Source organism: Suncus etruscus, chromosome 10 (assembly GCF_024139225.1).
Source record: "Suncus etruscus isolate mSunEtr1 chromosome 10, mSunEtr1.pri.cur, whole genome shotgun sequence".
NCBI classification, from domain to species: Eukaryota; Metazoa; Chordata; class Mammalia; order Eulipotyphla; family Soricidae; genus Suncus; species Suncus etruscus.
In genome coordinates, this window is record NC_064857.1 from 74646260 (window position 1) to 74659614 (window position 13355).

The 13355-nt window shown below is 38.4% G+C and overlaps 1 protein-coding gene across 1 annotated transcript in view; it reads left to right on the forward strand.

Annotated features, from left to right (window-relative positions):
- Window positions 1-13119, forward strand: part of TCF4 (transcription factor 4) — a 379623-nt gene extending 366504 nt beyond the window's left edge. The window contains exons 17-21 of the mRNA XM_049782162.1: window positions 2682-2817; window positions 4444-4606; window positions 7547-7776; window positions 8031-8172; window positions 8355-13119. Coding sequence (XP_049638119.1) covers window positions 2682-2817; window positions 4444-4606; window positions 7547-7776; window positions 8031-8167 — 666 coding nt within the window. The 3' untranslated portion in view covers window positions 8168-8172; window positions 8355-13119. The remainder of the gene's footprint in view (window positions 1-2681; window positions 2818-4443; window positions 4607-7546; window positions 7777-8030; window positions 8173-8354) is intronic.
- The last annotated feature ends 236 nt before the right edge of the window (window positions 13120-13355 follow it).

Sequence of the window (13355 nt, forward strand, 5' to 3'; positions counted from 1 at the left end):
TAGGATGATTGCTCCATGGATCATCCAGTCTACCAGAGATTGTTGATCTGACCTAAATATATATGGTTTATATAAGAAGCCTTAAAATACTATGTTTAATTTTGTTCCCCAGCTTCCCATATAGAAAAAAATTGATATATTGTTTTTAGTAGTGTATTGATGATAGAAAATAAAGTTAAATGATATATGTGCCTAAATTTTTTTAAAAATACATAATTGAAACACTACCCTTAACCACATTTATATTATTGTAGAATCTATAGTTACTGTGTGGGAGAAGTCTGGGATATATTCTCTATGATTCTAATGTCATTTTTTTCCATTTTGAATTTGAGTAACCCACTCTTGGTTATAATCTGAGGTATTGACTGTCACTAATGCATTTTTTTTCCTTTGATAATCCTTTCTTAGAAGTTGAGGCAAAGAATGTTTAATGAGATTTGAAATGAAAATCAAAATACCAGCCTTAAATTACATGATCTATGCCTATAAGAGAAGGCTTGAAAATTTTAATAGATGATTCCAGAATAGAAGCTTACATCTCCACTATCCTCAAATCTGGTTTAAAATTAATGTCAGTGATTCTAATAGAACCATCCTTTGTGGATATTCAGGAAAAGAAATCCATTGGGAATACCAATAAGTATCAGTTATCACTTGGGTGATTATTTTGGTTAATATTGATTGACAGACTTAAAGATCTACCATTTGATGGAGGCCTATAAAATTCATCTTTCAAAGTTGAGATCTTAGGTTGAAAGGATAATCATTGATTCAGTCAGTCTTCTAAATGCTCAGATATGAAAAATGGCAAATCAAAACCTGAGTAGAAAATAACTATCATTCTTTTGTTCAGAAGGAAAATTTAAGAAGATGCAAGGAGTGAGCACAAAAACACTTCCAGAAATTGGGTGGTCATTGTTTAGCCTTAGAACAGGCTTCTGTTACGCAAAAGACAGACAGGGCATGACAGTGGCATTAGATATGTGAAGAGAGCTTTCTCTTATTCCATGGAACTCCAGAAGTTGAAACTAGAGCTAGGAGGAGGGATCTGCAAGAAGGCATTTGTATATATGGTAAAAGGGAGAGGGCTGCTCTGAGAGATAATCGAGATTTCAGTCTACATGTGTTCTCACGTGCAAGCAGAATAACCACCATTCAAAGGGTTCTGGAAAGGGACACACACAGGTGGCAGATAGCACTGGACTCCTCAGATGTCTCAGCTACGAGACTTATTCATATTCCCTCAGGCTCACAAGTCTTTAAATTCTTTGCTGTTCTTGCTCTGTTTAGAATTGGAACAATTAGTATGATTTATATGATCCTTCCCTGAATTATTTTCTCCTGTATTGCTCTGGAGTATATAAAGGTGTTGCTTTATTCCCGTCTGCCTTTTGAGAGCTTGTGCTTCATCTGGTTCTATGAGTTTTATTGTTGTCAGTGCAGATTACTATTGCTCTATTCTTTAGAAATAACTCAGGTTTTTGGTAGCAAAAAGCGTGAAGGGACTACTTTGTGGGCTTGCATTTTTTGTTAGAAAAATTCAAGGTTTTGATTCATGGCAGTGTGAATTCACATAAATATTTTTAGTGTTAAATTCGTTGTCCTGCATAAATGTTCACCTAACAATAGGCTAAGGAAAAAACTACTTGGGAAAGAAAATTAAAATGTAAGCTGCTCGGATAACTCTTGGTTTGCAAATGCTTAATGGTTTTGCTTTAAGGCATATGCTGTAAAGTCAGCAATTTTTGTCTCAGTGCCACAAGTTCGGCATCTCAGGACCCCAGAGTAGGTAGTAGTATTTAATAAAAAGCTCAGCAGTATTTTTTTTTAGACCAAGTCATCATGCTGTACTCTATAGTTTTATTCTTGGGAGCATAAAGAGTGTTTACAATATGGTGTCTTTCTAGGATCAGAGTAGTGAGGGGGAAAAATGGAAAAATGTCCAAACATCTTTGCAAGGCAATGATGGCATTACTGGTGTGTTTAATAAAACCTTTATTGGGACATTTTCCGGTGTGGTGGCATTGGCAGAACCAGTCCCCCTTTGGATTTGGAACTCAGCAGCTGATGAAATACAGTAAACATTAATTTGGACCAGGCTGCCAGTTTTGGAAAGCCAGGTGACATTTTATTATATTTGTACCAAGCAGGGCCTATGTCCCATACTGCTGTAGCTTCCGCTGTCAGAGGCTTAGCTGGCATTATGGAAAAAAAAAATGGCAGGCCTGAGAATCTTATCCCCTGAAATGAAAGTCGAATGCCAAATTGAAATTCCTGTAGGATTTCCGATAGCAATGGGGGAATTGAGAAGCCCACAATTAAGCATATGGGCATTAAGATAATTGTCAGATCTGTTGGCGGACATGATAGAAGACAGATGGGTACGAATCAGTGCGCTCCACTGCAGCACCCTGGGAGACAATTTGACGTTTTACCTGCCTGAGCTCCTCTGCCATATTTGTCACTGAATGTACAGCACGGCATCTTACTGAGTGTTAAGTGTTTTTTGCAGGGCATTATAGGTGCATATGCGGTCCTTCAGCGCCCTCTAGTGAAACGCTTTTGGGACTCTTGATTTTCCAAGGCCAACCAGCTTTCATCAGGTCCTGTTGCCCTTGGAAATAAAGGTGACGGTCGTCCATTTTGCACTACACTCACGGTTGCTGTCATCCTGACAGGTTGGAGCCCATCGTGAAGATGGCGTAGCTCTCAGAGGCAGCCATTCTCTTGTGCCAAACCAGGTTCCAGTTCCACAACTTCCTGTCCAGTCTGCAACTTCCCCTGATCTGAACCCACCCCAGGACCCCTACCGAGGTAGGTCTGCCCTGAGAAGGGCACTTCTGACCTAACATGCTAATAGACCCAGTGTTCATCCCAAGCTTAGCTGGCACTGAAACCTGAGGAAGCACTGACAGAAAACCAAGATCAAATTGGGTACAAAAATGGTTAGTAAATGGGAAAGTATTTAGAATAGAGCTGGCTAATTGTGTTTTTTCACTAACTGTTTTCCTCAAGCATCCTCTGAAATCCTGGTCCTATTTCAGCAGGGAATGAGACAACAGATTGATGAGAGGAAATTTTATTTTAGCTATTTTCACATTTTACTCATTCAGGTCCCCTAATATGGTTAGTTGTAGCCTGAAAATGACATTTCCAAATGAATAGGAAGGAAATTGGTTTTGTTGGTTAAGGCTGAAGGAAATGTAGGTGCGTTTATAAATGGAGCTGGGGGGATGTTGTTCAGTGGAGCCATTATACCCTTTAGGGTTCCTACTAGCTCTGATGACATTGGCTTCATCACCCCCAGAAGTTAAATTGCCAGGACAGGACTTGTGTCCTTGATCTCTGTGTGACTTGCTGACCAAATGGCCTAATGATACTGAAATGAGCTTCTGTTCATTCTCCACTCAGTGATCACACTACCTCAAGAATAACCTTATTTCTCCTGTTTGACTTTGTGCAGCTCTGAGTACTAATTATATACATAATCATAAAATTATGATTTTGCCAAATCATCATAATTTAGCAGACCCTTCCTTTAAAGAACCCGTGTATTCTGTTTTCCTTTTTTGTCCTAAGTCAACATTGCTTAAATGTTAATGTGCCTAAACATGGGCTCCTCGAGGATCTTGCTAAAATGCAGATTGATTCTAGTTCAGTAAGATGGAGTTCTGTCATTTTAAGTGAGCTCCCAGCTGATAAGGATGTTTCTTGGTCAACAAACCAAATTTTCAGTGACACGGTGCTAGGTTACACAGTAACAAATTGGATATACCCAAGGAACAGGCTTCTTGTAACTTAGAAATAAGTTGTTCCGTTATGGCTAAACTTCAAAATATATTGTGATTTTTGAAAGTTGAGCAGTGAGTGGAGATGGAAATTCTGCTGTGAGCAGCTAACTGCTTTCCATATATGCCATTTTTAAATTCTGATTACTCCAGGAGGAAAAGAGAAGCCTAATTTCAGAATATCATTAGAGGTATCTATTGAAGTCTTGACTGCAGATATTTAGCGTACTCCCTGGGAATTATATTTTAAGGACATTTTTCTATTAAATCGTTGCATATGGAAGAAACTCAATATAATAGCAGATATTTACTTGGGTTCTTAATCAGAACATTGAGGTGTGTGAATTTCATGATTATGATTTTCATTGCAATTAAGTTGATGTTTTGTAGACAGTGAAATTACCATCTACTCCAAAAGATTGCAAAATAGAATTTAACCTCAGAGCCAATGCAGGGAGAACTTGTTTCTGCAGGTGCAATTTTGAAACTTCACCAGATAGAACAAAAAAAAATAAATAAATAAAGTACCAGAAGGCTCGCAGTTCAGCAGTCTGAACTGTATAGCTGGCACCTCGACAGTCTGTGATGTACATGTTTGTGCTTCGAGTCTTTGGTGGAAGTGTCTGTCACTTGGTTCCTTTTTTTTCTATAGGCATGCCACCAGGATTACAGGGCCAGAGTGTCTCCTCCGGCAGCTCTGAGATCAAATCCGATGACGAAGGGGATGAAAACCTCCAAGACACGAAGTCTTCTGAGGACAAGAAATTAGATGACGACAAGAAGGATATCAAATCAATTACTAGGTCAAGATCTAGGTAACAGTATATAATACTGTCGCTTCATTTAATTCCTTTATTGGACTTTGATGAAGTGCACAGAACAGGAAGAAACTATTCTGTTTTTTCCTGGCAGGTAAACCCACATTGGGAAAAAAACAAAAAAACAAAAAAACTAAAGGCCTACTCTGGAGGTACTGAAAGTATCGTTTAAGATACCTGTACTCTAGTGAAGCCTAAATGGTCTTTACATTTATGAATTTGGACTCCAGGCGAATTATTGATGATAAACAATTTGCAATTGATTCAAGTGCAAACAATTGGGTTTTTTTAAAACTGTTCTTACTCTACAAATTTGATCCAAAAATGTTCTTTCTAAAGTATGTCTAAAAAATATCTTAGCCATGTTGAAAACTTAATTGACTATATGGAGTTGTATTGTTTCCTTACCTCAAAAATGAGAGAACGCCTGTTCACTGGTTTTATCCTAATCTTATCTATCAGTACATATATATTAGAGCTAAATCTAAATTGCTGTTTTCTTACTCCTTTGGAATACTTACATTTTCAGAGAAAACAACTATAGGAAAATAGCTTCTGGCTGGTTTTCTCAAATATCTGATATCTCTAAAATTGAATCACTTTCCTTGAACTTTTTGGTTGGTTTGGTGGTTTTGCAGGTGGTTATTCCCACTGTGCTCAGGACTTGCTCCTGCTCTGTGCTCAGGTATCAGGGCCCTGGGGACCATGTGGAGTGCCAGAAATGGAACCTGGGTCAGTTGCTTACAAGGCAGATATCTGCTGTACTATCACTCCAGCCATTGTTTCCTTGAATTTTTACTCTATTTGATAATGAGCTGCTTTTTGAATACCACAATACATGCATTCTTTGCTGTAGTTGCCTTATGTTGTTTTTATTTTCCAATTAAGTACTAAGATTACACCTCCTTTTAAAGACTCTTCTTCACAAGGATAGCTCTTGTGTCCTTTATGAATCAACATGATGCCTTTTCACATTGCTTCAGTAATTACTGAGCTTCATTGTATTACATGTCCTGTCACAAGTTCCAGAGAAGCTAAAGGCTTCTAGCTCACACCTTTCCACTATCGCTGCAGAGTTTCCTGACTCTTGGCCACAGTGGTAAGAAATCACAAGGAGGGGCTTTCAGTTCTTGGTTATTTAACTCCTAGCTGTAACCTACACATATTAATAGATTCTTTAAAGTTTCAGTACAACATTTTTAACTTGTTCTTAGGAACCTTTTTATTTCAAAAGGTTACTTTTATGACATTTACTAACTTATGCCTCTAACAAGGTGTTATGAGATAGTGCTTTTCATAGGCTGTTTTATTTTCTTAACACAATGATCTACACATGAATGACCAGTTTTGATTAGTTATTAAGCTGAATAACTTGGATAAGCAAGGGCATACTTTCAGGTTTGTGAAGGAACGGCACTTGTTTGGTGTATTGAAATATCAACCAGTTGTTTAATTTCAAGATGACTTGAAATGTAACTCAGTTCTCTTTTCTCCTTATTACCTCCTATTTTGTGTAGGAAAATTGTGTTATGGAATATGAATAACCTTGATTCCCATGGCTTCGGCAAAGGTCACAGCTGAGGGGAGAGAAGGGTTGCCAGAGAAAGGGCTAGAGGATGTTAACGTTTTCCCATCATTTTAATTCAATTGCCTGTTGCCCAGCACACATTTAGGGCAGGCAGTCTCATCTGAAATAAAGTTGAACCCCTGGCCAGAGCAGTCAAGTTTTACAGCATCTTTCTTTGCTGTCTTTCTCCTTTTTCCCCTTACAAATGTTCTTAGTTTACACATAGCATCTTTCTGTGGAACATGTGCTGCAATCCAAGAATGCTACTATTTTTTTATTGATTATGATTTCTCAACTATAGTTGATCCTTACTGAAATCTGGAAGCTACCCAGAGATTTTTCTCAAAAACTGAAAGGTTCAAAACCAGAATTTGTAGCCATTGAGAACCAGGGTCAAAAGTCATTTAGAGTGTAGTGGACTGGCTAGATAACTTCCTACATGCTGGGAAATGACATCTTCAGTTCTATATTGTGACTAACATCTTTATTCCCTGAACATTTTAGATTTTTATAAAGTTTAATCAGAGGCTAACCTTTATGACCTTTTAGATCAGTGTTTGAATCTCCAAATTAATCTTCCTACAGATTGTCATTTCCATTTGTTTCTTTGTATGTGTGGTGGGGAGCACAACCAGCACTCAGGGGTTACTTCTGGCTCTTTGTTCAGAAGTCACTCCTGGCAGACTCGGGACCATAAGGGATGCTAGGGAATCCAAGTCAACCCTGTGCAAGGCAAATGCCCAACCTGCTGTGCTTTTGCTCTGGCCCCTCCATGTTATTTTGGGCACATCCAACAGCACTCAGGACTTACTCAGGGCTTTGCATCAAGGAACACTCCTAGTAGGCTCCTAGGACTGTCAGGGGTTCTGGAGATAAAACCCTGGTTGGCCACATGCAAGGCCAATGCTGTCCTATCACTCCAGTCCATGCATATTGTTTCTTACAAAGGAAAGCAATTTTCAGGTGTCATTAAGATGCAGGTTTGTACAACACAGCTTCAATATAATAGTTGAATTGCAGAATCCCCACTCAACATCCGTGCTGTGCTCTGCACATAGTACTGCCCCCAAGAAGCTGCTGCTTTGCCTCTCCCCACAGTAAGCATTGTCCATAATACCCTAGACCTCTGCTCCGTGTGTTGGGACAGGAGATGGTGACCATCTCAGGAGACAGCGACGACTGTCTGGTATGGACAGTTCCAGCCAGGTAAAGCCACTCTCCGTGCGCAACAGATGTCAGTTCTGCCCACGATAGTCTTGTGCGTTGGAAAAATTGAATGTGAATGTGAGCAGCAACCACAGAAGTGATGTCTGTAAACCCCGTCTTGCCCCGGCGCTGTCCGACCATGCCGCCTCCTCTTTGTCGTGCAGCAATAATGACGATGAGGACCTGACCCCAGAGCAGAAGGCCGAGCGGGAGAAGGAACGGAGAATGGCCAACAACGCGCGCGAGCGCCTGCGTGTGCGTGACATCAACGAGGCTTTCAAGGAACTGGGCCGCATGGTGCAGCTCCACCTCAAGAGCGACAAGCCCCAGACCAAGCTCCTGATCCTCCACCAGGCCGTGGCCGTCATCCTCAGCCTGGAGCAGCAAGTCCGAGGTGAGCCGTGGCCAACAGCAGAAGAGAGCTGTGTGGGTTTTAGCTCTGTCTGGAGCCTGGGCCCCATGGAGGTCTCTTGCTCCCTGTACCAAGTCCTGAGACGCTTGAGAGGAAGACGGGCTGCCTGGTATTTCCCAGGAGTCATGATGCTCTTGATGCTTGGGGCCAAAAAGATCCAGTTGTCCCCCACGGTCTGTGTCCTTGTGGTGGGGAGCGTCAGCATTAACACTGTTCTGTGCTCTGCTCTCCCACAGAAAGGAACCTGAACCCGAAAGCAGCGTGTCTGAAAAGAAGGGAGGAAGAAAAGGTGTCCTCAGAGCCCCCTCCGCTCTCCTTGGCTGGCCCGCACCCTGGAATGGGAGATGCCTCGAATCACATGGGACAGATGTGAAAAGGGCAAGTGCGGCCCCCTCCCTCATTATACCAACCTCCCAGTTCTGTTGCAGTGGAGGCCCTGGCCAGAAATTGCCCCTTTTAAGGCTTGCTCGCACACCCAAGTTCCCTTGAGAACCAGAATTTACAAAGAAAGTCTTCTTCCCTTATAAAAGAATTAATTTTCTTTTCTTTTCCCTTCTCAGGTCCAAGTTGCCACATTGCTTCATTAATACAAGAGACCACTTCCTTAACAGCTGTATTATCTTAAACCCACATAAACACTTCTCCTTAACCCCTTTTTTTGTAATATAAGACAAGTCTGAGTAGTTATGAATCGCAGACGCAAGAGGTTTCAGCATTCCCAATTATCAAAAAAACAGAAAAACAAACAAAAAAAAAAAAAGAAAAGAAAAGCAAGAAAAAGTGCAACTTGCGGGCGACTCTCTAACATATCATTCAGAACGTGCAGAGCGGTGTATGCGGGCTGACAGCGGCCCAGAGACTGAATGGCAATCTTTCCACACTGTGGAACAATGCATTTGTGCCTAAACTTCTTTTGGAAAAAAAAAATATAATTAATTTGTAAGTCTGAAAAAAAAATATTTAATTTAAAAAAAATTGTAAACTTGCAATAATGAAAAAAGTGTACTTCTGAAGAAAACTACATGAACGTTTTTGTTGGTATTCAAGTCAGCTAGTGTTTATATAATTACTGGATATTGAGCAAAAGGGAAGCGCAGCTGCCCTCGTAACAAAACCAGCAAACGTCCTGATGACAACAAAGTGATGACATTAGCCATTCCTTAGGGTAGGAGGAACAGATGGATCTTATAGACCTATGACAAATATATATATAAATATATATATAAATATATATTAAAAATTTAGTGACTATGGTAAGCTTTTGTTCATTTGTTTCAGACTTTTTTCTCCTGTAAAAAAATAGTACTGATTAACTTTTTTAAAAGAAAGATTTTACTGTAAATACGGAATTTTTTTTTTTGGGTCTTATTTCCGTCCCCTTTCCCCGGTTTGTTATTGTAACCTGTAGTGCCAACTCTGCTTCCGGAGGGTAGTGCAGGATGAAACGCTGACCCTGATGTTGCTTTTCATTCATAAATAAGTAGAAAGTTGTTTCTCCAGTCTTTTGGGAACACAGGACTTAAAAGTCACATCATGTGTAGATATTACAAGCAGCATTACCAAGACACGGCAAAAATGAATTTGTCTGAATTGTAATGTTGCGGCTTGTGACCCTATTCTGGGATTTTTCAGAGGTACAAGGTTAGAATGCTACAATGTTTACCACTGTGCCTTCCAATGTTTATATCATCGGAAACATAACATAATCAAAGTGGCTGTGATTTAACAAAAAAAAATAAATGATTAAAGTGTTGCCTACATGTGTAGCCGAAGTAGTGTGCAGTGAGGCGTTTCTGAATACATGGTCAGATTTTTGGAATAAAACAAAAACAAAAAAAAAATACAAAAAAAAGTCAAGTTCAAAAAAAAAACCATCAAATGAGAAAATTGCAAGTAGTGTGACAGAGCTGATTGATTTGGTTGCTTTCTTGGTTTGTTGTTTCGTTGTTTTGTTTTGTTTTGTTTTGTTTCGAAATGGGTTTACTAAAATGTAGATGACTTAACTGCCTCCTCCTTCGTCAGAAAAAAATAAAATGCCAATATTCAATCATCATGCAGCATTAAAACAAGCCTTATAAGTCCGAAAGCATTAAGTTGCACTTTCTGGAGGAGGGGCAGTGCAGTATTTCTCTGGCCAGTATGAATGAAGTTTATACTTAACATATTTGATAGAAGCATAGATCAAGCTATGGCACAGCAACTCATCAGATAGCTAGCTTTGACGTCGTCTGGGCACAATTGAACCAACTTCCATCGTGAATCTTTTTAATGATTGACTTTGGTATATAGTGCAGTAAACAAATCGTGCTCCTAGTTAAGTATTGTCAGCATCCTTTTGTCTCTAACTCGTTTCTGTTTTAACAGCCACACGATCTTGGCATGTATTAAGAGAAAAAAAAAATCCCTGTTCAAGTAGTTTTTTCCACCTATCAGCACTGAGTAAATGCCATAAATCCATCGAAATGGTCTAATGTTCCATCTGTTCTCCTGTTTTGCCAGTTATCTAGTACTGAAATACATTTGTAAATTTTATGCAACAAATGGCAAACGTATCATTATTTTGAAGTTGTGTATGTAAAAGTTATATTTTTACATGTAGACTCTTGTTATTATGTGTTTTAATACATTGTATGGGTTTTTGTTCTTTTTTTTTAAGCTGTGTGGTTTTTAAAAGTCTCATTTAAATGAAATAGTGAGCTACAAGAATCTGAATTCTATGTTCATTTCCGAAAATGTAAGAACAAATAAGATAGTTACCACGTGGTCATCTTTTACAAGCCCATAAACATTTTTGATTAGCTGTGTGCGTGCGTGTGTGTTGAAAACTGTAAATATGTTCAGTAGCGATAAAACTAAAATACTTTGATTTGTTGATAAGTTCCTAAAATGTGGAGGTGGATTAAAAACCTGAGGAGAATAGCAGACATCAAACTTCATGAAAAGTGATTTAGAGGCTTTCCTGTGAAATGTGTGAACAAAGAGGCCCCCAATCAGGGCATGGAAGAGAATACTGGATTCTCCCCTCCTCCTGAGTAACAGAAACCATATGGACTTGTCCCTCAGTATGTTCAAGATTTCCTTTTAGTGGTACATTCTGCACTCACTTTGTATAGTCTACCAAGGCGGGTATCCCTAGGAACAATATTATGTAGGAAGCAGGTCTACTCTGATCACATTCAGGATAAGTGTATAGAAGAAACGAAGGTGTTTACTCTTGAAAAGGGAACTCAAAACACTCCCTGTATCGATGTACATTTGAAGAAAGGCACTTTTGATACCTGTGTTATCACAAAGGTGCTTCAGAGAGCTGATTTAATGTTTTTTCAAACCTGTAAACAGAGCAAAAAATTAAAGTGTAGTTTGTCTGGTTATTTTTTTAATTTGGTGCTTTACTATTTTGTTCTCACTCAGAGTAAAAACTGCAATTTTATTGTTCACCAGCTTTGACGTATTCATTGCTCAGTAATGTGATACCTATTGTTGAATTCCCTTTGGAAAAAGAAAGCAAAGACCTTTCTAACGGCCACCAAAAGCTGCTTGCTACTTTTCACTCGGTGGAGAAACATGATCTGCACCTATCTGTATTAATTGGGTTGATTTTCCATTTAAGAAGAAAAAAAAAGAGGAAAATGAAAGGGAATGTGGCCTTTTTTTTTTTTTAAGTGTGTTCTCTTGTTGTTTTGTAATTCTCAAACCCAGGTAAGATATTGGTATCCTGTGCTGAATTTTTGAATAAAATTTAGCAGAAGGCAGTTAGGCTTAAAGTACTATCCAAAATTTTATAAGGGTTCATTACTATGCTGTGTATCTATGTTGATACAGGTGTATGATGATACGTATGATGATACGTAAACTGGGGGTCTGTTTCAGAAACTTAGACTGTATAAACAACTTGAAACTCTTGATCCACCTCCACATTCAAGTAATTTATGAATATATGCAGAATAGGGATCTGTTCATCTAGAAATTTTTACCATTTGTCTTCTGTGTAGCTGCGAGGAACACTAATGTTTATACAACTGTCAGTTCACCCGGTAACGCAACTGGTTCTGATTCAGTCTTCCAATTCCTTTTCTGTTTTCTGCTTTTATATTCCCGTTTTTAGGTTGTTGTTTCTGTTTTTGTTTTTGTTTTTGTTTTTTTTTACATTGTGATCTTTATTTTGGTGAGGGGTTGGGGGGTGGTAGGAAGATGAACCAAGACTCGGGGGTTAAGAGGATTTTCGTCTTGGATCCAACATACAGAATATGATCTGTGTCCAAAACTGAACTTGAGTCAGGAATGAAACAATTTCAGCATAAACAAGCACAAAAATTTAGTCTGCTGGCTGACTGGAAACAAATTTTTTTTTAAAAAGCCAAGATGGAACATGATGAATTCCAACACAATGGGGCACCCAGGCCTCTGGGCCTCTCTATTTTGCTTTGGTTTTGTTTGTTTTTCTTTCGACATGCTCTTTCTCATGGGACTTGAAGTGGACTCATTCTGTGCAGTGCTGGTTTTGCCATACTCATTTCAAGTATTATAGACATATGTAATGGTGAAAATATATGAACTGTGGCCTTTTTCATTCTTGTTACTTGTGATGCAATTAAGTGAAGATAAGAAAAAAAGCAGAGATTTACCATGTATCAGTGCCTGGCTTTTTGTTATAAAGCTTTGTTTGTCTAGTGCTCTTTTTGCTATAAAATAGACTGTAGTACACCCTAGTAGGAAAAAAAAAACTAAATTTAAAAATAAAAAATATATTTGGCTTATTTTTCGCAGGAGCAATCCTTTTATACCATGAATATTACACACACAAAAAAAATTGTCAGATTCTGAATATTTCTTCTTTGTAGATTTTTGGAATCATTATGAGTAAAAGTTTGTTACTTTATTTTACTATTTAAAAGATGTTATTTTACCATGTGTTATTGAGATGAAACTGTATGGTAGCTTTTTTTGTTTGTTTGTTTTTTTGTTTTGTTTTTTAGTTGTAGGTCGCAGCAGGAAATTTTTTTGCGACTGTACACATAGTTGCAGCATTAAAAACTTTAAAAAAATTGTTAAAAAAAGAAAAAAAAGGGAAAACATTTCAAAAAAAAAGATATAAACAGTTACACCTTGTTTTCAATGTGTGGCTGAGTGCCTCGATTTTTTCATGTTTTTGGTGTATTTCTGATTTGTAGAAGTGTCCAAACAGGTTGTGTGCTGGAGTTCCTTCAAGACGAAAACAAACCCAGCTTGGTCGAGGCCATTACCTGTTTCCCATCTGTAGTTATTCGATGAAGTCATGTACATGACCGTTCTGTAGCAATAAATGTGCCATTTTTATAAACTGTTTCTGACACTTGTTTCATTTCATTTTGCATTGTCCATATAGCTCTGATTCTCTTCTGTAAGTAAAACCGCATCTCTTATTTCATTTTCTAAGTGTTGGAGGTATTGACAGCTTAACAAACAAAACATAACAAAAAAAAATCACAAAAACAAATTGAAAAAGCAAAGCACATGATTGACCAAGGAAGAGATGCCCTTAATGAAAATGGAACGGGATGCATGCAAAACACAAAGAAACT